General features: G+C 36.7%; 1 protein-coding gene across 1 annotated transcript in view; it reads left to right on the plus strand.

The window, feature by feature from the left end:
- The first annotated feature begins 2,862 nt into the window (after positions 1–2,862).
- CATSPERB (cation channel sperm associated auxiliary subunit beta) overlaps positions 2,863–24,081 on the plus strand; it is a 45,959-nt gene continuing 24,740 nt past the window's right edge. Inside the window, exons 1-10 of the mRNA XM_026079457.1 lie at positions 2,863–2,922; positions 5,690–5,756; positions 7,110–7,205; positions 7,775–7,924; positions 12,316–12,408; positions 13,597–13,715; positions 15,844–15,876; positions 18,919–19,071; positions 19,987–20,139; positions 20,725–20,869. Of these exons, the coding sequence (XP_025935242.1) occupies positions 2,863–2,922; positions 5,690–5,756; positions 7,110–7,205; positions 7,775–7,924; positions 12,316–12,408; positions 13,597–13,715; positions 15,844–15,876; positions 18,919–19,071; positions 19,987–20,139; positions 20,725–20,869 (1,069 nt within the window). The remainder of the gene's footprint in view (positions 2,923–5,689; positions 5,757–7,109; positions 7,206–7,774; positions 7,925–12,315; positions 12,409–13,596; positions 13,716–15,843; positions 15,877–18,918; positions 19,072–19,986; positions 20,140–20,724; positions 20,870–24,081) is intronic.

A 24,081-nucleotide genomic window follows, 5' to 3' on the forward strand; every position in this document is an offset into this window, starting at 1 on the left:
CTTTTATTATTACCTGTTATTTGAAGTTCTCTCCTCTGAGGTTTGGGGATCAGGCTTTACTATGGTTTTGCCTTTGGCCAGCAAATAAAACTGCCTACAATCATGTCTACATTATATTGCTGCACAACTGTTTATGGCACAACAGCTTGTATCCATGCGCATTTCCGTGTGTGTTTATTCCATAAGAGTGGGGAGAAAAGGAGAAGCATTCAGAGCTGTGAGATCAGCTGATACCTTATCACCTGGATTGATGCTGTGACCTTTATTCACTGTCTGTAGAAGGACAAATACAGATACTTGTGAGAGAAATGACATCTTTAAAAAACAGGGACGTTAGCTATTCTCTTTAGATTTTGCTCTTAGCCATGTCTGCTCTGGTCTGGGGTATAAGGAGTCTGTGGCAGGCAGGCCAGAGGAATCATGCAGCTCATGCCAATGGTCAGCTGATCCCACGTAGCTGTGTGAGGGCTGGTTCGGATGCTCCTGATCCCTGCCTGCAAGTGCAGTAACTGCAATGTGTTTGCAATGTGAAGTAAAATATGCTAATCCACGTGAAACCAGAATTTCCTCTTGGTTGTAGCTCTGGCTGTCAAACTGCTAAAGGAAAAACCAAATAGCTACCGCTGGTCTGTACCGGCTAAGAAGTGAAATGGAGGTGAGCCTGAGCTCTCTGGCAACTGAAGCCATTGAGACAGGAAAGCTGTCCGGAGGGTGAAAGGCAGCAAAGATCACAGCCCCTGGTTTCGCTGTCAGGCGGCACCTCCTTCCCTGGCGCTCAGGGAAGGCGCAGGCAGGCGCCTGCCGGAGGAGACAGTTGGAAACACCAACGACCAACGGTCGCCTCCAGAAGCCTCCGGGTGCCCCAAGCTGAGGAACTGCAGCTGCTAACTGCCAGCAGAGCAGTGCCCGGGGAAATGCGGGTGGAGAGGTCTGCCCAGGTAGGGTGGGGAAAGGGAATAATCTCTCTTCCGCTGGGCGCGTTACAACTGCACATGAAGGAAGTGCAGAATACAGGGGGAAAAACAGGAATAAAGCTGGAGAAGTGAGACACACAGAGAAAAGAAACAGGTATGTAAAGGAGGAATCATCAAAGGAGAGAGTGCATCAGACTTTACATTTGTACAGTGCCTTCTCACCTAGACCTCAAAGTACTTTATAAGTAAAAGCTTTCCTGGTGCCTCCTGAGGTGGATGTGGAGCATCTGATACACAGAGAGTGAATTAACTTGTCCACAGCTACACAGAGGCAGTCGAACGCAGACTGAATCCTCACTCCTCTGCTCTATCAGCGACCACTTCCTCCCCTCTCCTCGTCTCACTGTTATTATGTGGTGTTGCGAGGCAGGGCCAGATAGACAACATAAACTGCATTTAAGTATAGAAGCTGACTGACTTGCTCGCAGTCAGCAAGATGTCTAAGGTAAAAATCTCAAGCAGAATCCAGAAGTCCTCCATTTCAGTAAAAGGTGTTGTGAAATATCCTTATTTCTTGTAGAGCTGGTAGAAACTCTTTCATATTAGATTGTTAGACTGTAAACTCTGGGAGATTTCTTTTATTTTAACAGATGGGATCATTGATTTTGTGTATCACAGCTGCAACAATTTTAAAGATGTTTCCTCTCTCTTCGGGAGACGCACATTTTGTGAAAGGCAAGTTGACCTTATTATTGAGTGGTCAGTTCTGATAACTTGTTGATTAGCCACACAAGTGGTAGTTACAGAATCACTTTGGAGACATAATATTTAAATTTAACCTTCCCCTTCAAGCGTTTCATTTTAAAAATGTTTTGGAACACTGCGGGTAAAACATGACTTACAAACTACTTTATAATAAAATGGTGGGCAACATATGATTTTTATATGCATGAGGACAGTTCTTTCTCTTGCTCACTCCAGTTTGATTTACCTTTCTCATGCTGGTTCCTAGTTCCTTGCTGTTCCCCAAGGCTCATGTCCCTTGCCTATGTCATGGCAGGCACTGGAGGTGCTTCATCATCTGAGCAAGATGCAAGTGCCTGCTATTCTGATGCTAGAGTCGTTTCCAGTCCTGTGATGGTGTTATGATAGGCTCTTCAGCAATACGCTGAGAGTCAAATGTATGTCCTTTCATGTTGATTGACAGCCAGCTGGTCATTTGTAAGATGTTCCTTCCAGCCCTCTTTTTTTGTGAGTTTTTCCTGGTTTTTTTTTTCATTAGAACATCTGGAAATAATCTGTTTTCTTCCTTGGGGAAGCAGATGAGCAGAAACTAGACAGATTACAAATATAACCTGCTAATGTAGGTTGTTTGAAAGGTATTTTGAAAATGATATAGTGAGGTTTTTTCAACCTTTCAAATTCTGAATTTGAGCTTTGGCTTGTTCAGTATCATCATGGGACTTGGAGTTCCACACCATTAGGATCTATATTAAAATCCTGTTCTTCAAACCAAGCAGGTAAGTTTTCTAGGGAGATAAAGAGTAGAACCTAATCTGAATGCCTGTTACAAACAGAACCATATCTAACAACACACATCAGTCAGTCGTCTGGATGGATGAATGATGCGATGGATGGACTGAAGGATAAAAGGAGCTATAAAATGCATTCTAGCATAAATGAGAGAGTCAGCAGGAAGTTTGCATTCATATTAAGGAACTAGATCTTCAGAAATTTCTTTAATAATCACAGGAAAATTTCCTGATGCACAAGGGTGATTTTCTTTCTTAAGGTGCTATTTAATCTGGGTTAATGTATTACATGTTTCTTTCGCAAAATTAGTATTTGTCTTATAGATATTTTTGCAAGAGGTATTTCAGTAACTAAAATGTATTTGTTACCTCTCCCACTGAAAGGTAATTTAAGCTTCTCATGCTTATCGAACAAAATGGATGATGAGAAAGCAAGGTTTAAAGCAATCAAATTGTACCTAGATTCACAAAATCTGGTAAGTTCCTAGTTATGGGTTTGCATGTATTAGTTGCAATTTGTTCACTTCATGTAGATAGAAACACATATTGTGGTTTATTACCTTATATTGTATTAGGAAGATTTTTCTAGAGATGGAATAATGGATTAACCTAGTATGTAAATGATGATAATTTGGATTTCCTTTATATGCTCGTTCTTTATTGGAGTAATATTATTAATAAAGATTCATTTAGTCTATTGAGAGGAGTTACCTAAAAAAACAGTTTGTGTTCTATAATTTACAAAGTGTTTGAACTGAGGAATGCAATTCATTGAACTGAACAGAATCACTGAATTAAATGTCAGTCATTGTTAACAAGTGACCTTAAAATTTGCACACATTAATGCATTTCACAAATGGTATTTCTTTGAAAAATATACCTGGGAACCTGTGGAAACATGTACTTGGTGTTGACCGTCAAAAGGTTTTGGGCACATTTTGAACATGCTTTCAGCTTGTCACCATAAAAGACTGCATTCCAGTTTCTTTTCTGTACCAGGAGCAAGCTCAGAAGCTATCATAGTCTTGCAGCCAGATTTTGATTCTGAAACTTATATCTCCACTTTGTAAATGCATATTTGGCACCTTCAGTTAATTGCAACCTATCACTTCAAATCTGATTGTTTTCTGACACAACTGGATGATCCTAAATATTCTCCACGCATAAGTTTCTCTTCATGCATAAAATACATTGCTTCGAGTCTAACATTAATATATGCAAGTTATGATGCATGCAAAGTTCTTTTTGTTAAAATAAAAAAATACCGTAACGTTGCACAAATTCAGGGTTTGAATTAATTAATTGTAAATATCTCTATCAGCTGACCTCATTCTGCTGTTAGTATTTGCAACCACTGCAAGTGACAAGAGCAATATTTATAAAACAAGAGGCTCTCACTCTCCAAAATTGGCAGGGATGCAATATGCATTATAATGATAACTCAGAACCCTCTATGATCCTGAACTTATTGCAAGATATCTGCTTTCAAGGACAAATAGTGTGGGCAAACCAATTCAATGAATTTTTTGTCTATAGTAGTCTGGTAAGTGTTTGACTAGCTTAATAATTGCAATGGAAAGGATAGCAGAAGATTTCTTAAGTTAAAACATTTATTTTTCCTTCCTTTTCAAAGAAAATCAGCTGTTATTTATATGATGTAGAGGGGGAAAATAGTTTGGAAGCAAGAAAGAAGTTTCTACTGACATATAACTCCGCAGGGCTTGCTCCCACCATTGAGATCTTCAACAGCACCTATTCTCAGTTCTTCTATTTCAAAATGAAACTGGTAACATTTCGTTTTTCCCAGTACATGTTTGGTTAGCATGAGTTATAAAGTAGTGTCAATGACAATACTAACCCAATTGTTTCATTAATTCTCTGTGTTGTCGCAGAACCTGTGAGACCCGCAGTCATGATTAGGAGTAGGTAGATACCCTACCTGTTCTTTATTCTTTTTCTTGTCTACTAGGCAGCTGGGTTAGCTTTGCAATTCTTCAGAATTAGAGTCCAATACAAGAGAAACATGTTTAAATAAGGCTAAATGCACTTTGATTCATTCATTGCTGATAAAGTATTATGAAGTTCAGAGCTAAAATAGGGAACTTGATGCTTAATGAAAGGTCAGGTAAGTAGTAGCAGGTGGTGGCTGTTACAACAGAGATGAGTTGCAGAATTTGAAGAAATAGTGGGTGGCAAGTTGGAAGCTAGAACTTCCAGATGGAAGTACTGAATCTCCTTTGCCCAGAAAAGGAGGAGTGGTATAAGCACTGAAGGTTTCATGATCTTCTTCATATATCGTTTTAGCTGAATGGAGGAATTAAATACAGAACAAACATGGAATTTAAGTTTGGGTTGTTCAAGTAGCTCTCCAGATTTTCTTTAAGCTTCAAACAGATCTCAAAGCAGTCTTGACTTCAGTTGAGGGTAAGATATCTAAATTTCAAGAAACTTCTTCCACGTCATCACAAAATTGCATAAGAATCTGAAATTTAGTCTTAGCTCCAATATATCTTCAAGACACATCTGGTGCTGTAACTGAGGCCTGTGCACACCTGGATGCTTTGCTGCTTTATTGACCCTGGTATCATTACAGTAGTACAAACACCCTCAGGTAATGAAGTTTATTCTTCAAAAGCACATTATACTGCTATAACTGTTCTCATACAGAGAGAAGTTATTCTAATATGGATCACCTTCTGAGTAGCACAGTTGTATCCCCATCAGTGTTGAACTGGTCTAATTGTTTTTACAAGTGATATATTAGCTAAACCTAAAGGTTAGGCTAAAATTTCACTGTATGTTAAAGGACTGGTGAAGGTAGTGTGATGTCAGATCTATCAGCACAAGCTGTTTAAAAAAGAAAAAAAAGAAAAAAAACAATTTTTATCCAAGTGCTCAAGAGAATATATCCAAAGGAAGGTATTTCTCTGATCAGCTAAACAAAGGCTTGGTATGCAGTCAGGGTTTAATGGGACAGATACAAAAGCATAAATGACTCCAAGAGTTCTGTGAATCAGCTGAGTCCTGGCATATCCTTATTGGCTTCAGCCAGAGGTAATTTGAAGGAATTTGCTCCAAGGAATTTTTCATCCAGCAGCTCTTACCCTCAGCCTTGTACCCTGTAATGGTGCAGTGGGTCATGGGCAATTAGGCACATAATCTGGGAAAGGGGGTGTTTTTAGATATGGTCTTTGCAAGAAAGTTTTATAATCTCTTCTAAATACTGTTTTTTCCTTTCTAAAGCAAACTGAAGGCAGTGCAAGTACTTGGAACATTGATATCCCCAGAGTAAACATTACATATAATACTGGTAAGAATTTTAAAATCATACTTCATACCAGCACATTTTTCTTTGGATTCAGTTGAGCTTTTTCTGGATCTTTGATGTTGTCCCATAGTTAATTAACTTTCCTGTGTGTTCTGCTGTGTTAAATACTGTTTAATTTTTGCTGCTACTCAAATATTGCAATTTTTTTTCCTCTTACAATGCTATTGTACCCATTCTATAGGTGGTTGGTTTTGCTAAACTTCCTTAAAATATAGTATTATCAGTGTATTTCCTTTCATTTTTTGTTATTTTCCAAGATTTTGCTGGTAGGAATGCAGTTATTTATTGATGGATAAAGGCATTCGTTGCTTACTATAGCAGAAATGACTGGAGTTCAGTCTTAAAGAAAGTCTTTTTTAATAACAGCTCTCCCCACTTGAGAGTTCATATCTACAGTCACAGTGGCATATTTGGTTTCAGACTCCTGGGCTTTGTTCATTAACACCCTGTTTCTTTCAGTATCCTTGCTGTTCGTGTTTGTCTCTTATAATATACCTGGTTTTCATATTACTTTTTGTGTAGATTGTCTTTAACTTTCCTTGATTCAATCCTTGATAAAGAAGTCCTTTAGATGCTTTCTCTGTGCTCCTTTATGCCTGCAATCTCTCCTAATTTAGTATCTGGTCACTTTAACACTTTGCTGAGTCCTGCTTCCCTGACATTATTGCAGATGTTAAAGAAATCCACATGGCACTGATCACTGATGTTGCATTAAACATCCTCACAGTCTAAGCTGTTGTCAGCTTACTCCAGAGAAGTGGTTTTCTGTGTCTATTGCTGTGCTAATGCTAGTACACTGCCATTAGGGTTAGAAGGAGTGGGACTACAAATGCAGACAAGTTTCTGAAAATCTTTGTCACTATGCARTTGTGAAAATGCGCAGTTGATTTGGAGATCTTGATACTAGTCTTCTGCCTGAACTAATCCTCAGTAGTGTGACAGGAGTCATTTTGCATAAAACTGGGCATTCATATCTCAAAACCGTTGGTGTCCCAAACACTGTAGTTTGTCACCTTCCTTACCTGATACTCTTTTACCTAACTTTTAGCTGATGCAGCCAAGACGTTTCCAGTGAATATTGAGAGTAAGGAAACACTAGCTTTTATGTGTAAAATATCCAGGTATATGACTTCTTATATTTGTCATATTCAGCTAACTTGTTATATGAACTGTTTAGCTCTGTGTTTTTTCTAGCCAGCTCCTGGTGTCCTTGCTCAGTAATCAGTGGTTACTAAAAAAGGCTCAGTGAAGAAAGTCCCTTCTGTGAGTATTGTTCTTCTACAGTATTTCATAAAACTGAAAGATATCATTAATATTCATTTCATGTTCAAGCAGATGTTGCTCCAATAGAGGAATGGTTTGTAAAATTCAGAATGCATCATGGACTAAATATGTTTACCACTGAAGGAACGTTACTGGATATTCTCAGAGGTGAGAATAAGAGAAGCCCCATTTCTGTTATGTTGAAATGGAGACTGAATTCAGAATACTATCCCAAACATCTTTCCATTGAAACCTAGTCCCAGCCACAGGAGACTTGCAGCTGGATTTCAGATCCTGCCGCTCTTAAGCCTAATTTTGCAGTCTTCATAGTGTTCTTTTCAATACAGGGGCATGTAAAACATAATTTAAGAAATAATAATTAAAAAAAAAACTCTCTTAAACTTTACACAGATCTTTTTGTCACAGTACATATACTAAATACTTTCGCACAAATGTGTTTAATAAATTTTAGTTCTTCATGTTAAAAGCATAGTCTTATTTTTCAGTGATATTTTCTTTCTTAAAATGTGTCTGTTCATGAATGTATTCTTCCTTTTGTACTAGAGGTAAAGCTATCTAATCAATTTATTTTCTTACATGCTTACTATGCTTAACCTCCTGTCTGTTATATTTGTCGTCTTAGTCCCCAAATCTGTAATGCCTGAAGACTGTTTCATATGCATACAGTTTATTTATGCTTTATCTGTGTTAAGCAGCTAGACTTTTCTCTTCCACAGAACCAATTCTTCAATGGGAACTTGGTGAAAAAATATCTGCTGAACGTCTTGATGCTGTGATACCTCATGTAATAAATATCACATTGTCAAAATCTCCTTGTGCTGATGATGTGGCAGTTATTGCTCTCATCTGTAATGCTACAGCTCAAGGTAGGTATAGATCTCTGGGCTTTCACAAATGCAGAGTGACTTTGACAGGTGAAAAGCAGTGAACGTGAAAGAAGCAATATTTTCTGAATTAGTAATAATTTCTCAAATTGCCTTCTGCAATCAGCTGTGTTCTTCTTCTAAAATGAATTTAGCCAATGAAACAGTCTGGTATAATGCTTTAAATAAAATTCAGGCATAGCCAGAGATTAAATAGAAGTATATTTGCTGTATTTCTATATATTTTATATTTTATTGATATATTCTCACCCTGCCTATTGAGTTTTATTCCTTTGTTTGGGGGGGGGGGGGGAAAAAGGCAGAGCATAAAGAAAAAAGATCTATAAAGGCTAGATGAAATGATCTGAACCAGAAAAGGACATTCAGAAATCTAGGAATGTTTAATTTAGAAATAAATAAAGGAGGAAAAATTGGATATTTCTATAAAACAACAAAATTGCCCAGGAAAGGCCTTTTAAGCATATGCTTCCAGAATGAGGGCTCTCAGTGAAGAGCTTTTTCTTTTGTTTTAAGGCAGGTTGTAAATACTTAGACATCAGTATCTCATTATGTGTTGGAACAAAGAGTAATCTGGTTTTCAAAAGGTCTGTGTGGCTTTTTATACAGACAACAGACCTGATCTCTGTTGTTCTTATATCCTTAATGGGACTCATCTCTCTCGATTTGGTTATGTACAATGTGGGCATTATTTCTTGCTTTGTTGCCTAAACTCCTTTTATAGTCAAGAGAGAGAAATAAGCCTTTTTAGGGTGCAAAGTTCATCTCACCTAACTGTAGATGGATGGCAGATAATTCACATGCTGACATTGCTTCTCTCATAAAGGAAATCTAGACAATTGGTTCAGGTGAAAATACTTACATGGTAGATATTTAGGGTTAGATGAGAGAAATTCCACCCCATCTCATGTCCGGATGAAATGTTGACTTCTCTCTCCAACATTCCTCCCACGCTTAAAATGATTTAAAAAATTCTCCTAACCTCCTCACCTGCTTCTCCCCAGATCTCCTTGCAACTTCCTTTCTCATTTAGACAGCACCTGCCACTGTCCTGTACCTCGTATTTTACTTTGTCCTGCAAGATATCTGCATTTTTTTTTCTGCTAATGTCACAAGATTCAGCTTTTCCTACCCTTTCACAGCATCAGAAGTCTCATCACCTACCTTCTCTTGGTTATTACATCTTCTGTATTAGGCAAGGCCAGAGGAATCTTACATTTTCACATACATTCAGAATGCTGCCACACAATTTTTTTTTTTACATTTCCTTGCATCTCTCTGTTAACTCCGTTACTGTTACTCCAAACATAAGCTGTTTTTCTTTAGTATAAAAGCTCTCACAATAGCCTCTCCTTATTCCACCTTTTCTCATTAAGGGTTTATGATATACCTATGATGCCCCTGTCTCCCACAGGGTTGTTGAATTTTCTGCTGCACACTTTTTTGTTATTTTTCCAATGCTGCCCCTCACTCTTGGAAGAATTTGCCAATACTTTCAGACCTGTCTTCTTATTGTTCTTCAAATCTGTCCTCAAGGCAGTCTGCCAAGCACCAACAGCTCTAAAATTCAGAGTGTATTTAGATTGCTGCTATGAGAAACCATTGCCTCTTATGCTGAACAATATCTCATTGTTTCCTATCTGCAGGTATTCATTGTGTCTCTTGCTTAGTAAAACAGGGACCATTTTACATTTTTGTTCTGTGTTTATACAGCACAAATCGAAAGGGGACATCCCGGTCCTTTATTAGGATTCCTATACACTGTGGTAGTACAAATAATCCATTACACCAATACTGAAATTATGAGAGTTACTAATAATACTTAGCATTTTTCATAGCACTTTCCAAAAGTGCATAAGTGCTCTTTTCCTCATTTTCCAGATAGGCACCTGAGGCACTGAGCAGTGATATACCTGGCTTCAGTTATTCAGTATGTTGATGGATTTTTATTCCAGTATCTAACAAGTGGTCCCTGCCTCAGACTTTGTGTTGATCATTATCCAGGTCCAGGAAAAAGTCACACTGCACAACAAGTATTATGCAACTGACGACTAAAGGCTTTAAAATGTCCTGTGAAAGTGGATGTGATGAGCTATTACTGGAGATAAAGGTTATGCTAGATAGTCAGTTGACAAGTAGAATGGTTGAATGAACCACAAGTCATAATGTTTTTAAGGGTGATCTTTTAGTCTTACCTGTACACAGGCTATGGAGTTTTCCAGCATTACTTCTAGAGAAAAGTAATAGTCACATTATCTCTGTGTCTCTCCATACTAGTTTTTCCAGGCATTGGTGAGTTCAGCCATGCCATGCAGACCAGTGGAGCCTAAAAGACATTATGTTTCTATGAGTTTTAGAAAATAAATGGCTGGGTAAAAAAATTCATGTGCCAGTGAGGAAGAAGTAGCAACCTGTGCTCATCCTTTAATAGACACCACACAGGAGGCCCTCAACATAAGTTTTCTATCTCATGGAACTACTTATTTGCTGTAACACGGTGTGTTCTTTAGAGGCAAATCTTTTACATGTCTTATTAACATGAACAATTTCAATATTTAGCAAACTAGTCTTACATACCCTTCTATGTTCTGCTGAAACAGACTTTACAATGATATACAGGCTCTAGGGTCGGCAAGGCCAATAAAAGTGACTGCTCCCATCTAATGGCAAATGAAAGAACAGCAGAAAAATAAAAGTAAATGTAGTTTCTGCTTTTTTACAGCAATAATTATAGACATGTAAGAAGGCATGTTCCTAGATCCAGAGAGTTCCAAAATAAGACCAAAATAGGCCAGCAAGGGGAAAGGTAACATGAAGATAAAACTACTAAATCATTTTAAAATATTTTTAACATGCTATCTAACATTACAACAGTACAATTTTAAATAAATATTGACCAAACTTTTCATCCAGTTTTTATTCAAGTTGGCTTTGAACAGAGCTTTGACCACACAGCAATTTTAGGATTTGACTGGTTCTATTAAAATGGTAGTATGTGCTGAACAAAATGTGCTCAGAAGAGAAATGCAAAAGAGGGTAGGTATATGGCACAGTATAATCAGGTATGGAAACTATTCAGTCATCACAGTGATAGAAAATAAGAGGCTTCATGAGATGGCAAAGTCAAATCTTCTTCCAAATTTACTTTTTAGTCTTCCTTTTAGTAGTTTCCTTGTTGCCTTTTGGCTACAAAAAGTAGAAATCACATGACAGATATCATTTAATATTACTAGTCCAGACCCAGATGATTTATCAGAACTGCCATACGTTCTGTTAAAATTTACACTGTGTTTTTCAGAATTATTTTACAATTTCTTACACGCTAGTTGCAATGAAACATTGTATTATAAAACATCGGGGTAGAAACCCAGCCAAAAGCAGTTGATAGGAATTCTTGTTGAAAATTCCCTGAGAACTTTTCGACTTTTCATTACAAAACCTGACACATTCACATGGAAAAATAGCATCTCATAGATATGAAGGCAAAACTGGCTTGTGAGGGACCAGCATTTGATCATTAAACTCAAGAAACTTAGGGCCAACTAAAAGTGTGTGTCTGCTTACACCTTCAAATTTCATTTTTTAGATATCTATCTATATCTATCATCTCCTTCATTTGTCCCTCCCTCTTCTGTTTCTGTGCTAATATTCTTTACAACTTCTTTGCTTTAAAGTTCCATTTCCAAACTTTCTGAAAAAGTATGTGGTGAGTAAAACCCTTTAAAACAAGCCCCCAGAGCAGGATGCTCACAGCTCTTTAAACTGAATATTGCTCAGGATGTTACTGTGAACTGTATTTGAAGTGAGAACCATCTTTCCTTTTTTCTTGTACAGTGTTAAGCATGGACAGTTTACACTAGATAATAATCAGAAGATCCTAAAGAAGAAGGATAGGAGGAACTTCCTCAGTGAAATTCCTGAAGAAAGACTCAGGCTTGACATCAGTTGTTATTCCAGTTGCAAAATAATTCTGGAGCCTACTGATAGTTTTGTATCAGAACAATTGATGTTGATATATTTAGGTAACAAAAATCAACCTGCAGATTTGTTTGTAGATGTTAAACACAATAATCACAACAGCTAAGACACAGGAGTTTCAAATGAGCTTCATTTTTATTCCAGTTGTCCCAACCAGCTTTCATTTGGATCTCACATAGGCAATAATTCTATGAAGGAAGCAACAGAAGTCATAGAATTTCCAGACCTCACTTCTAATTTATTCTTTTGATGTTAATAGTATTTTTACCTGAATAGAGAATGTTCTGTCTGTTCTGTGCCAGAAAATATATTTCCTAGACAGGTCTAACAAGAGAGGACAGATTTTAAAATAATTTTCCCTTTCATTTCTATGTAAATGTTGGGTTTTCACTTTTCAGGTGTGTATGTAGGCGTTACCTACTCTGGATTTGCATATGACAAAACAAAGTGGTTCAATATGACAAACAACCTGTGTCCCGATCAGGAGGATGGTAAATTTGGCTTCTCAGTGGTTTAGTAATGCAAATCACATAGGGAGAAAGATGACATTTATTATGCTAAACTTATAGTATTGGGGGGAAGAAAAAAATATATATATGTGTGTGTGTGTGTGTGTATTTTGGAATACATAAACCTCCACATGTGAAACAAAAGTAATACAACTTTAAGCCAAGTATAACCTGAGAACAGTTGTTCTAACTCTAACCAATTTTGTTTAATGATTATGAGAATTCAAAAAAGAAGAAGAAGAAAAAAAGGTACTTTCCGCCTGTGAAAGCAAAGGGTCAGCAAAAATGAGCTGTGAGGAAAACTGTCATGCATTATCAAAACAATAGCCATAATTTGAAGTGTCAAGTAGAGTTGTGAATATTAGCTCCCAGATGCTCCTTCTAAATGTATTTTGTATGTCTCCTTTCAGAATCAGGACTAAAGATCAGCAAGTAAGGGATTGTACTCAGTGTTAACTGAATAGTCATATTTTTATTGTCTGTCTTAGTTTATTTGGTCAGTAGTGGTTGTTTGATTTCATCCACATTGTTTGCATGATAGCATCTGGGTCATTGCATGAAGAATATTGTATTCTGTATACATACCCAGAGTTTGATGATTCAGCTGATGATTTTGATGATTCAGTTGCAGTTGTGCAGAAATTTTACATTTATTGCTCAGTATAGTCTTGGTTTTTGGGGGGGAGTGTCGATCTAAAAGAAGTTTGCTTCTGATTTCGAGGCTGGGATGTTATTTAAAGACTATGTACATGTAAAGACTGTGTGTAAGAAGGGGAATTCTTTGACATAGGCTAGGGGGAGCAATTTAGTCTGGATGCTTAAAAACTGTAGTAAGCTCTATTTTAGACATGGATCTTACCATTTGTGTCAAGCATTTGCAGTTCTTATAGGGCAGTTGGCTGCAAGGACAGTATGATCCTAAATCTGCCTAGCTGACCCCATGCAGGTGTCCCTGCATGCCAGGCAGCATACAGTGCGCAAATACTGCGCAGTTTGGAATGTGGGTTACTCTGCAGGTTGGCTATCTGCATGAACCTTGCCTCTGGTTTTGGGGGGAACACCTGGGGGGGGTTGTGTGAATACTCTGGGATAGACTGTAGCAATGTCAAATTATACAAGAATGGAGCAAAGCAACAATTCTTCACCATGTTCATTTTTCTCCCTCCTAAGTCTGTGATGACCTGTCACTTCTGAATATAGTCTTAACGAATCACCGTTTAATAGCCCTCACAACAATGGGCTTATTTATCAGTGAAGACCTGTGCCGTCCTACTGGAAAAATCCTAAGAGTATGTGAGTTTGTTTAAACATGAAGTAGCTTTTTAATCCAGTTTTGTGAAATTTTAGCTGAATAGCAAATGAGAAATTGTAACTATTTTCTAGAGAAATACTCTGAAAATATGACACTGTACATATTCAGTTTTCTGTTCTGTTTTCTTTCCGTGAGAGATTACTTTTTGAAGCTCTCAGTAAGAGTTTACGAAACCAAAAATAGTGAATAAAGACAATGAATGGAGTGCTCATCTTTTTTTTTTAAGTTCATAGCTGTTCTCTAATAACATAAATTCTGTACATGAAATTATCATATCACTGAAATATTTTTGAAGGAAGGGTGACACCAGCAGTCACTTATTTGTTATTACCTATTTATTTTGGTCCTTTTATAGAAGTAAATCTTGCACTGGATATGATGTACCATTTTATTAATTTCAAGCTGTCCCAACAGTCAAGTTTTCAAAGGATTTTGTTAATCTGAGTGATTTGAAATCCAGTTAGCTAGGCTGATTAGTTCTTCTTCATTTTGAAGATCTTTATTCTATTTGATATATAATCAGCATCTTTTAATCTGCATTTTAGGGTATATAACTAATTAGAAGTAGTGCAAAAGATTAGGCTCTGCTGTAAATGCATGGCTCTTGCATCTAACGTGATTTTTGAGTTATGTTCTTCATTGTGTTTATTTCCTTTTAATTATTGACATATGTTTCCTTTTACATTGTAGACATTTCCTTGCAAATTAGCCCTGTCTTGAATTTTTATTTTCTTGACAGATCATTCTGTGTACAGAACTGGTTGTTCTATGTACAGAATGGGCAACCAAATTTGTCAATTGAGGCACAGAATGTTGCAAATCCTCCTAGTGGGTCTTTATGGGTGCTGCTGATGTTACTGAGGCAGGATTTAGAAGCAGAGTTAATAAGGTCACCCAAAGAGGGGTTAAGTTATTTGGACTAATAAAAGATAGACTTTCCATAAAAATAGCCTGCTTATGTTCTTAAACTCTTACAGGTACAGTAACAGAGCTGCTACGGCGAAATTAACAGAGAGTTGTTTTGCACCATAGCACAACACTTACATTCTCCACTGTGCTTTAGTGACTTTGTCACAACTACCACAACTGCTATTCAAACTGTCATTTTGCCTTCCATGCTGCCTGTACCCAGCAAAAGCAGCTGAGGACAGAGGAGAGTCCAGAAAAACATTATCGATGCAGCAAGGTGTATTGCATTTCCATTTCCATATTTCAGTACTGCATTACTGTTGAAACTGAGGAAGTCTTTGCAATGTATAAAAAAACCTGGTATTTTTAGAAAGGCTAAATTTTGTTGGATTGTCATGGGGTTGCAAAAAACCTCAGCCTTCATGCAAAGATCATCTTTCTGCCAAAGTTCAACCCTTTCTGAAAGCATGATGCCACAGGAGCAACTCCATAGAAGGTCACTAGATTTTTATTTTATTTTATTTTTTACAGAAGTAGGACAAAACTGTATTTTTTTCCCGGCTCTGTCCTTAGAGATAGATGACTATTTTAGCTAATAACTTCCAAATTTTGGAAATGTCAGCCTGGGACAGAAAGCTTGCAAGGAGAATTTCACTCCCAAGGAGCTGGTTTGGCAAAATTATGAATTGTTCTGTTTCCCATTAGAAGACTCCATACTGAGCTATCTTAATAATGAACAATGCTACTAGATCTGCTTTTACTGTGACTTCCATGATGGCATCTTTCTGGAATTAAAAGACCCTGTGTGAAGTATCCGTCTACCATCAGTTCTCTAAACTGCATATGTGCAATTTTATTAACACATAAATAATGATTATACAATGTACAGCTATCAGATGTATAATCACAAATTTAATTCATTAAAATGAATTAAATATTCTTAAGAGTGAAATATTTGTGTACAGGAGGAGCAAGACTAGATCCACAATATAATGCCTCATTAAAGTATAACATTCCATTGCTGTATCCAATGCCAATATTGCCACATGATCCAATGATAAAAAAAAATAGATAAAAGAAGGAAAAAAGAGCAAGAAAAATTGTAGCTACACCAGCAAATCTTTTACTATCATTACAATTTGTGTGCTGTCTGTATTGTGTGCTCTCTTTATCCTTCTTCATTCTTTTTTCCCTAGTTCACTAATGTGACCTTTTGTGGCTTCGAAATGGTAAGAAACCTGGAAATACAGTCTATTTTCAATGTTCGTATTTGCAAATCTCTTTACATGAGTGAATATTTATTTGAAAGTATTTCAACTCTTTGGGATAAAACAGATCAAATGTTTAACATCTTAACATGGAGTCATTTTGGGGTAAGCTGAGATGTTAGAAAAATGCAACATTGGATTGAAACTGTGGAGTGTTTAGTGGCAGCTATTGAATTTGGCTGGGATGTTACCAGAGGATATTCTTGTCAGATATGCACAGGGGTGTTTATAAAGAGTTTGATCAAACAGAGTTTTGATTTTCTGTATAATCAAAATAGTTAGGTCTCCAGTGGGTGGTATCTCTGCTCTTCTTTGTTTATGTTCAGACGCTTTTTTTTCTTGACTAGCAGAATAATCCATGTGTTATTTCCTTGGAGGTCTTTCACAGTATTGACCAGACCAGTCTGGCTTATCTTGAGATTAGTCAAGTTTTAAGTGACCTGGCTACATCCAAATACAATGAATCATTCATTTCCCCTGCTTATTATTGAAAGTAAACTGTGGTGTTATTTATAGATTTATTTATATGTCAAAGGAGATACAACCACTTTACTTATTTCTGTCTTTTTATTTCTCATAGCATGATTATTTCAGTGCAAATATATGGTATAATACCCAGTGTCTAGCTAACAGAGAAACCTATGAAGGTAAAATATTCAGATTTTAAATTTACAAGAGAAAGAGAAAAAAATCATAAAAATTATAAAGCACTTTTTGTAAAGTGAATTGAGTTCAGCTAACTAACCTCAGATTTGTGAAAGAATTCATATTCCACTAAACTTGCATGGAACTTGGGGACCAATCTTCCCTAGTTCATGTGAACATATCATTCTTAATTGCCAAATATCTCTTTAATTTTAGAGCTCTTTAATATCTTTAATTTTGTCCTGCTTCTAATATTCTTCCACAACTCATTATATCGGGCAAAAGGGACAGAAACCTATGATTTTGACATGTCGGTGCAGATTATGGAAAGGCTGTATGGAAAGAATCCTGGGCCTCCTCTGTGCCCCTTGGCACAGCTCTGTAAAGCAATCCCGTATCTTGTTCTCCTGCAGTTACCTGTTAGGCAGCTTGTTGATAAGACCACCACCTAGCGCACAGAGTGCAGAAAGCACTTACACTGGTTACAGTCAACACTGCTAAGTGACCCTTGAGAAACTTTGCATTACTGAGATGAGGATTCTTTCTTGGCTAGTGCATGTAACACTCACGTAAAATGAAGTTATTCGGGTCTTGAAAAAAATTTAGCCTGTGGACAATTCAATACAGATTTAAAATATTTTAAAAGATATATATAGTTATAGATATATAAAACACATTTTACATAAGCAAGGGAAGAAAATTTCAAACACATGTGTGTATTTTCTGGCTCTTAATATTGTTTTCCATATTTATTTGAATACAAAACAGCTACTTTTGCTATACAGATTGGAAACAACATTTGAAAAATCCAGATCACAAGTTCTTTTAAAAAGTATCATGACGTCTACTGAGATATCCCATATCCAGAGGTTGGTGTGTATATGTCCATGCAGTATAGAGTTAGCTGAAGGGAAGTATTCTTATGCCAGAATTATTTTTTGTGAATACACCACCATTTCTTGTCTCATAAAAGAGATGACTAGGAAAGGACTCAACTCATGACCAGTGCAGAAAAGGGTCTAGGGAATTTCTCATGGTACAAGAAGGAAGGTACACCAGACAATTAATAGGCAGGAGATTTAAAACAAATGAAGGGAAATGCTTCAGAAAACGTAAGGAAAACAAATTCATAAATTGCTGTTGAACAGGATGATCTACATGCACTCTCTGGTCTAGAGAAGTCCCTCAACCACAAATCTGTAAAGACTATACAGGAGATTATTCTATACATGTCCAAGTTCTTGTTGTTTTTCCCCATGCCCAAATATTAGACTAGATAGACCATATCTCACTTTAAATGGCTATTATCTTATGTACTGAAGTATGCTTTTCATATCTTTAAAATCATTTTTATTATTTCACTACACTGAAAAAAATACTGCACAAGCAATAATGTTCCTTCTAAGCTGCCCAGAAATATACCCAAAGGAACATCCATTTTGTGTGCAGTGCAGAGTCTGTATATTTAATATTTGTGAATGTATAAAATCAATCAATTATATAAACTGGTATAGACCCTGTTTTAAAATTACTTAGCAAATAATCTGCAATTTTTTAAAGAGATGATAGATTAATGAAGATTTCATTTATTCTAGAGGATGTTGTTAGTGTCACATTCAACAGAGAGAAGTCATGGAGCCTGGTAAGAAAATGGAAGTTTTGCGTTGACTTCAACGGTATGCTGCATGTTACAAGTCTGTCTGATGGTTTAATAATTTTAAGATTCCTATTTTGTGACCGTTTCTCTGCCTGAGTATTTTGAGCTTTAATATCACTACTCCATAAATGCTGGCATATTCTATCCCAGGATTAAAAATTTAAAATTGCTGTTTAAAATTTTTTCCATACTTTTTTATCCGATAACTTCTAGTTCATACTATACCCTAATAATCTTACTGTTAGATTGGTAACCTCTGGCCCATTTAGAAACAAAAAGGCACCAGATAGTTGTAAGTGGCTGTCTGCATGGATTTAGATGGACATCCAGGCACCAAAATTTGAAATTCTTTATCTGAAAGAATTTATTCCAGCTATAGAAAAACTTGCTTAACTTTCACCTCCCAAGTTTTCCATTTGCTGATACCAGTGGAATGATTAAAGTTTGTCTTGGTTTCAAATGAATGGTAGTTTCTATTCTAGTAAATGTCAGGACCTGAATAAATCTAAGTACTGCTGAAGAGTTTTGTAGGAAGACATTCCACTCTGATACTCCTAAGCCTTTTATATCAACGACACTGAGCTACTTTATGCTGAGAATCTGACTTTAACTTTAGCAAACCGAATCAGAGCAAACTCAAACAAGCCCCTTCATAATGCCAAAATGCAGAATTTATTAACTGTCCATTTTCCTTCTCTCAGTTGTCAACCTGCTTTTATAGTTATGATCCCTTCCATGAATGGTCAAGTTGCCTTCCTCAAAGATTCTATGGCAGAAAGAGATTTTCCAAAAGACCGGTAGCATTTCTGGTGGATTATCAGCAGAATACAGGAATCAGTATTTTTAGGACTCAGGTATGTTGTGGAACCAGTGACAGTGTCTCTTGCTTTGCTTATGCATATGATGTTTATAAATTAGATTAAATTGATTATTCTTCCTTGTCACACTAACCTATTTGAACAAAGAAGGCTGAATGGTGTGGGTCAGTAGTTTAGGCTAGACACTTCAGCCCAGGAGATTTTGATGCTGTTCTCAACACCTTCACCGTCTCCCTAGTCAGGCAAATTGCTTTGTTTGTCTGTGTTTTTCTACTTGTGAATTGGGGCAATTTACAATACCTGAGGATTTATTCACTGTGTGAAATCCACTCTGAAGAGATTAAGAGGAGGTTTACAGAGTGCAAATGCTTCTCTGGTTTGTATTGTACTTCTGTCTGACAGAAAATTTCTCTTAAGAGTTTGATAACTCTGCTTTGGATGCACTAAAATTGCAAAATAGGAATGACATTTTTCTCTTTCATTTCTGTGCTATTTCCTTCTTCTGGTCTACAGTATCAAAAAACTTTTCAGTGAGCGCAATTATTTTGATGAATGAGTTTTTATATTTAGCTGGAAATACAAGCTACTTCTCCAGGCTTCCCACAGATTCAGCTACAGTTCCTTTGGTTTAGATACAGCTCCTTTCCCTTGACTTAACAAACTTTTCATCCTCTAAATATGGGGGGAAAAATCCTTTCTTGTGTACTACAAGTGACTGTGGAGGGTTTGTATTATTTGACATTTGGAAATAGACATTTGAAGTCAGATTCATAATATTCACTGCTTTCTTTCTCCAGCATATGTGTACTACTTGCTCTCTCCTGACTTAAAATTCGTTACCAGCTTAAGCGTACTGTCTAGTCTTCTTTTTTTTGGTAGTCTATATAGTAAGAATATAAAGACTATGCAATTATCTTAGTTGTTGATACTTATTTTGTTGTTTCGCTCCAGAAAAAGTCAGTGGTTGCTGTTTACAATATAAGAAATCGCAGACTGCAAAAGAAAACAAAATTTCCAGTGTTTGAATTTCCAAACACTGGGTTTTTGCCATATGGAATGTTTTTCCACCCAGAGACTCATTTTCTGTATGTTTATGGAAATGAGGTATGTATACAAAGAAAGTAATATCGAAGTTCAGTATAATGTAAATTATTATTTTTGGTGGAATTAAATGGTCCAAACTTGTTGTTAGGACTGTTTCTGCAAGTTCTTGCTGATTTCAGTGGAATCAAGCTCAAAATCATTAGATTTTCATGCATTTTCCAATTATTGGACTCGCTTGTGTTGCAGGGTTTGAGTTGTCTGTTAGATTTAAATTGCTGTGAGACTTTATGAAATGACTTATTAGTTATTCAGCATCTGTAGCATTGTCAGAAATGGGTCTTTAGTGAGGAAATACTTTATTTTAGTTTTCTGGTGAGTACTCAAGAAGCTATCCATAAACAGCTTTTGATTATGGGGAAATCCTGAATCAACAGAAAGAAGTTATTTATTATAAACAAAATTCTGTGTTCTGGCAGTTTGGTCTCTTCACAGTACTTATATACATTACTGAATACATTAATAAAATAGATTGCATTTTTACACTTGCTGGAATACACATGTATCATTTTCAGAAAATATTAATTAAGTAATAAACAATCTTTGTAGAGGCTTGTAACTCAGCAGTGACTATTATCTCTTTCATAGGTTTGGTTATCCAGTGATGGAGGCAATTCTTTTCACTTATTAATCAGTCTGGAAAATGAAAAAATTGTAAAAACAAACACATGTGTGTACACTCATTCAGTTGCATTTGTGAGTGATAAGGGAAGCATTTTCTTCAGTAAGGCGGGTGAGGAATTTAAACCTACTTCTGCAGTGAAATGAGGCATGACAACTACATGAAAAGACTGCTTCATTAACCACTCATCATGCACGTCTTGTTAATGCTATTCCACAGTAAAAAGTTTGAAGGGTTACAGAAAGTCTTTGAAACTCTACAGTCATATTAATACTTTACGTTAGTAAGTTCTGAGTGAATTGCCAGGTTAGAATAGTTAAAGCAGAGACAAGATTTGTACAAAGAAGTAATGTTATATTAGTTGTATAGTTGGAAGAATGAACCTTGTAAGCACACAGTCCTTCTCCTAGTTTGAAGAGTAGCAGGCTTCAGGCAAAGTATTATACTGATGTCAACATACAAAGTCAAACAAGGAAAGTGTAGTATGTGATTGTGCTAAGCATGAGGAATCATGCTTCACTAAATGCTGAGAGGCTGTTAAAGGACACAGTGAGCTAGTCAGTCATATACCATATTTTCCTTGTTCATCTGCTGCAGGATGCAGATGGCTGTAATTGAGTAGCTCCTGTATTGTCATTGTACAGACTGCATCTTAATAGGCAGACTTGTCATTTCTCCTTTTCCATTTGTGGCAGTGTGCGATGTATAGCATACTAAGATAAAATTGGTTTATATAGATGGTATCAGGAAAGTATAGATGTAATTTAGCTGCCTTTTAATTCAGCTTTTCACTTGAAAATGAGAGCACCTATAAGAAGATAACTTTTCACATGTCACTTTTGGTGACATAACAGTGATTCAGTAACCTAAGAGCTGCTGTTTTTAGTTGAATGTTTTTGTACTATACTTTGCCATGAAGGAGGAGAAAATGTGACATTATTTTTGCCTAGTGGAATCCAAATCCAGCTTGTTCATCGCTCCACTAATATAGAAAGAAACCTATTAAGATGGATATGCTTACACAGATTTCACTGGAGGATGAATATACTGATGTTTGTTTTATCAAGAAGTAAACCATGTATGAAAAATTTTGAAAATCAGTAGGAATTTTGCCAATTTTTTTTTCCCATAGTTCAGGTTGAGCCCTAGGATTTCTAATCCTATAACGAGCTGCATGTACATGAAGCCCTCTTTTCTTGTAGAACTTCCTTGAATATATTAGACATAAGTATCCACCCCACTGACCAGTGCAGGATAATGCACATGATATCTTTTGAGGTATCTTAGGAGAAAAAATTCCATTCTGCTTGCTTGTCAATTTGTTTTAAGGAGGTTTTTCCCCATTAATATACTGTGAGAATGTTTCTTTAGAGATATATCAAAGCAAGAGATCTGACTGGAACTACTGAACCTTATAACTACCACTTTATCAGCTTAAGAAGCATGACTTTTGCCTTTTCCTCATATGCATTATCTTCTTTTAACTTATTGCCTGTATTTCTCCTCTGTAGGTTTGGAAACATATACCAGGTCTGTGACTTCAACAAGAAGTGTTTTCAGTTTATACTGTGACCACTTGGGAGCTTTGCATCTAATTAATTTTAATAAGTCAAATTTTGACAGGCTGCACATAAGAAAGCTAGATGTTTTAACATCAGTGGAGGTCAGCTGTCAAAAAATTTAACTAACTAACTGTTGCAAAACATACTTAAAATCTGTAAGGAGGAGTTTGTCTCTCACTGTGCACAAGTGCAAGAAGATTGAGTTTGTGCAAGAAATAGAATCAATTATATCCTTATGGTATGGAGAATGCCAGCCTATAGCACATGTATGGCTATACATACATTTTAAGTGTATAACCTGGACTATGTTGCAGCTGTTCAGCATTCAGAATAGATAGCTATGAATCCTTTAGTGCCAGTCTCCACTCTACCACAAACAGAGTGAACTGAGCTCTATTTTTAGAGCCACTCTACAGCTCCCTCCAAAGGGAGCATGCTTGACCCTAGCTGGGGTTGCCAGGCTGCACTTGCCTGGTGGAGAGGGTTTGAGCTTGCCCTTTGCCCTTGGAGCACAGCTGGATCACCAGTGCTGCTGCATAGGCAGTCATTACTTTATATGGAAAATAAGGATTGCCTTTTCTGATACATATAACTTTTCATTTATCCACACTGAATTTTACCAGAACTTTTACGATCAGTCCCACGATACCATGACGTCCCTCTGCAACTCTTCATAGTCAGACCTTATCTGTACTACCCTTAGTAGCAATGGTGACATTCATCACTTTTCCAGTTCAGTTTTGAATAAATCAAACGCTAATATGCCGAACACAAAGACCGTGTGGAACTCCACCAGTAACCTCCCTCCCCACAAGAACTGACCATTTACCCTTTGTAAGAAGGATCTCCTCTCTGTAGGACTACCAATTTTTCAATTGCTTATTTATCCATGAAAGGGTCTCTCCTCTACTACTATGGCTACTTCTTTTCCCTAAAAGCATTTATAGTGACCTCACTGAAAGCCTTTTGGAAATCCAGGTAGACTGTATCAACTGGATCTCCCTTGTGAGAGAACTCCAGAAACTGAGTCAATAAACCATCAGCTCTTCCCCAGTATTTTCTATTTGTCAGTATGTCCAGGAATTCTGACTTTTTTTTTTCTTCTATTCTTTCTTTCCACTAGTTTGTCTAGGGTTAGCATCAGTCTTACTGCTCAGTAGTTCCCTGAAGTTTCCTTGATGCTCTTTTTAAAAACTGTTGGCAGTTAGTCAGCTTCCATAGTCTGCTGCTAAGGCAGTTTTAAGTGACAAGTTACATATCACAGTTAGTAATTCATCTGTTTCACTCTTGAATCCCTTTAGAATTCCTGGGTGAAACCATCCAGCCGGTGGGTTTGTTCCTGTCCTCCAGTCTCAGCTATTGATGCTGCAGTTTGAAGCAGCCTCTACGCAGAAGGTTCCACAGTGGGAACTTCCCCAGCTTCTCCACAGCTGACATAGCTACCAAAAATTCACTTAGTTTTTCTGCTATGGTCCTGTGAGGTTTTTTTGGGTTTTTTTAGTATTTCTATACTTTAATTGGTCCTACAAACTATCTGGCAATTTTCCTGTTCCTGATGTGTTTGAAAAATAATTTTGCACCATCTCTGTCCCTTTTGTAAGCTTTTCCTCAAACTTTTTGTGGCTTGTCTTCTGTGTTTATACCCTCAACCAGCCAAAAGTTACAATATCATCTAGTATCATCTCCAGTTTTTGAAGGACACCTTTTACTTCTAATAGCATTTCTCCCCCAGTGTTTAATCTAAGTACACCATGGACCTAT

This window comes from Apteryx rowi, unplaced genomic scaffold (assembly GCF_003343035.1).
Source record: "Apteryx rowi isolate R43461 unplaced genomic scaffold, aptRow1 scaffold_5, whole genome shotgun sequence".
Taxonomy (NCBI): domain Eukaryota; kingdom Metazoa; phylum Chordata; class Aves; order Apterygiformes; family Apterygidae; genus Apteryx; species Apteryx rowi.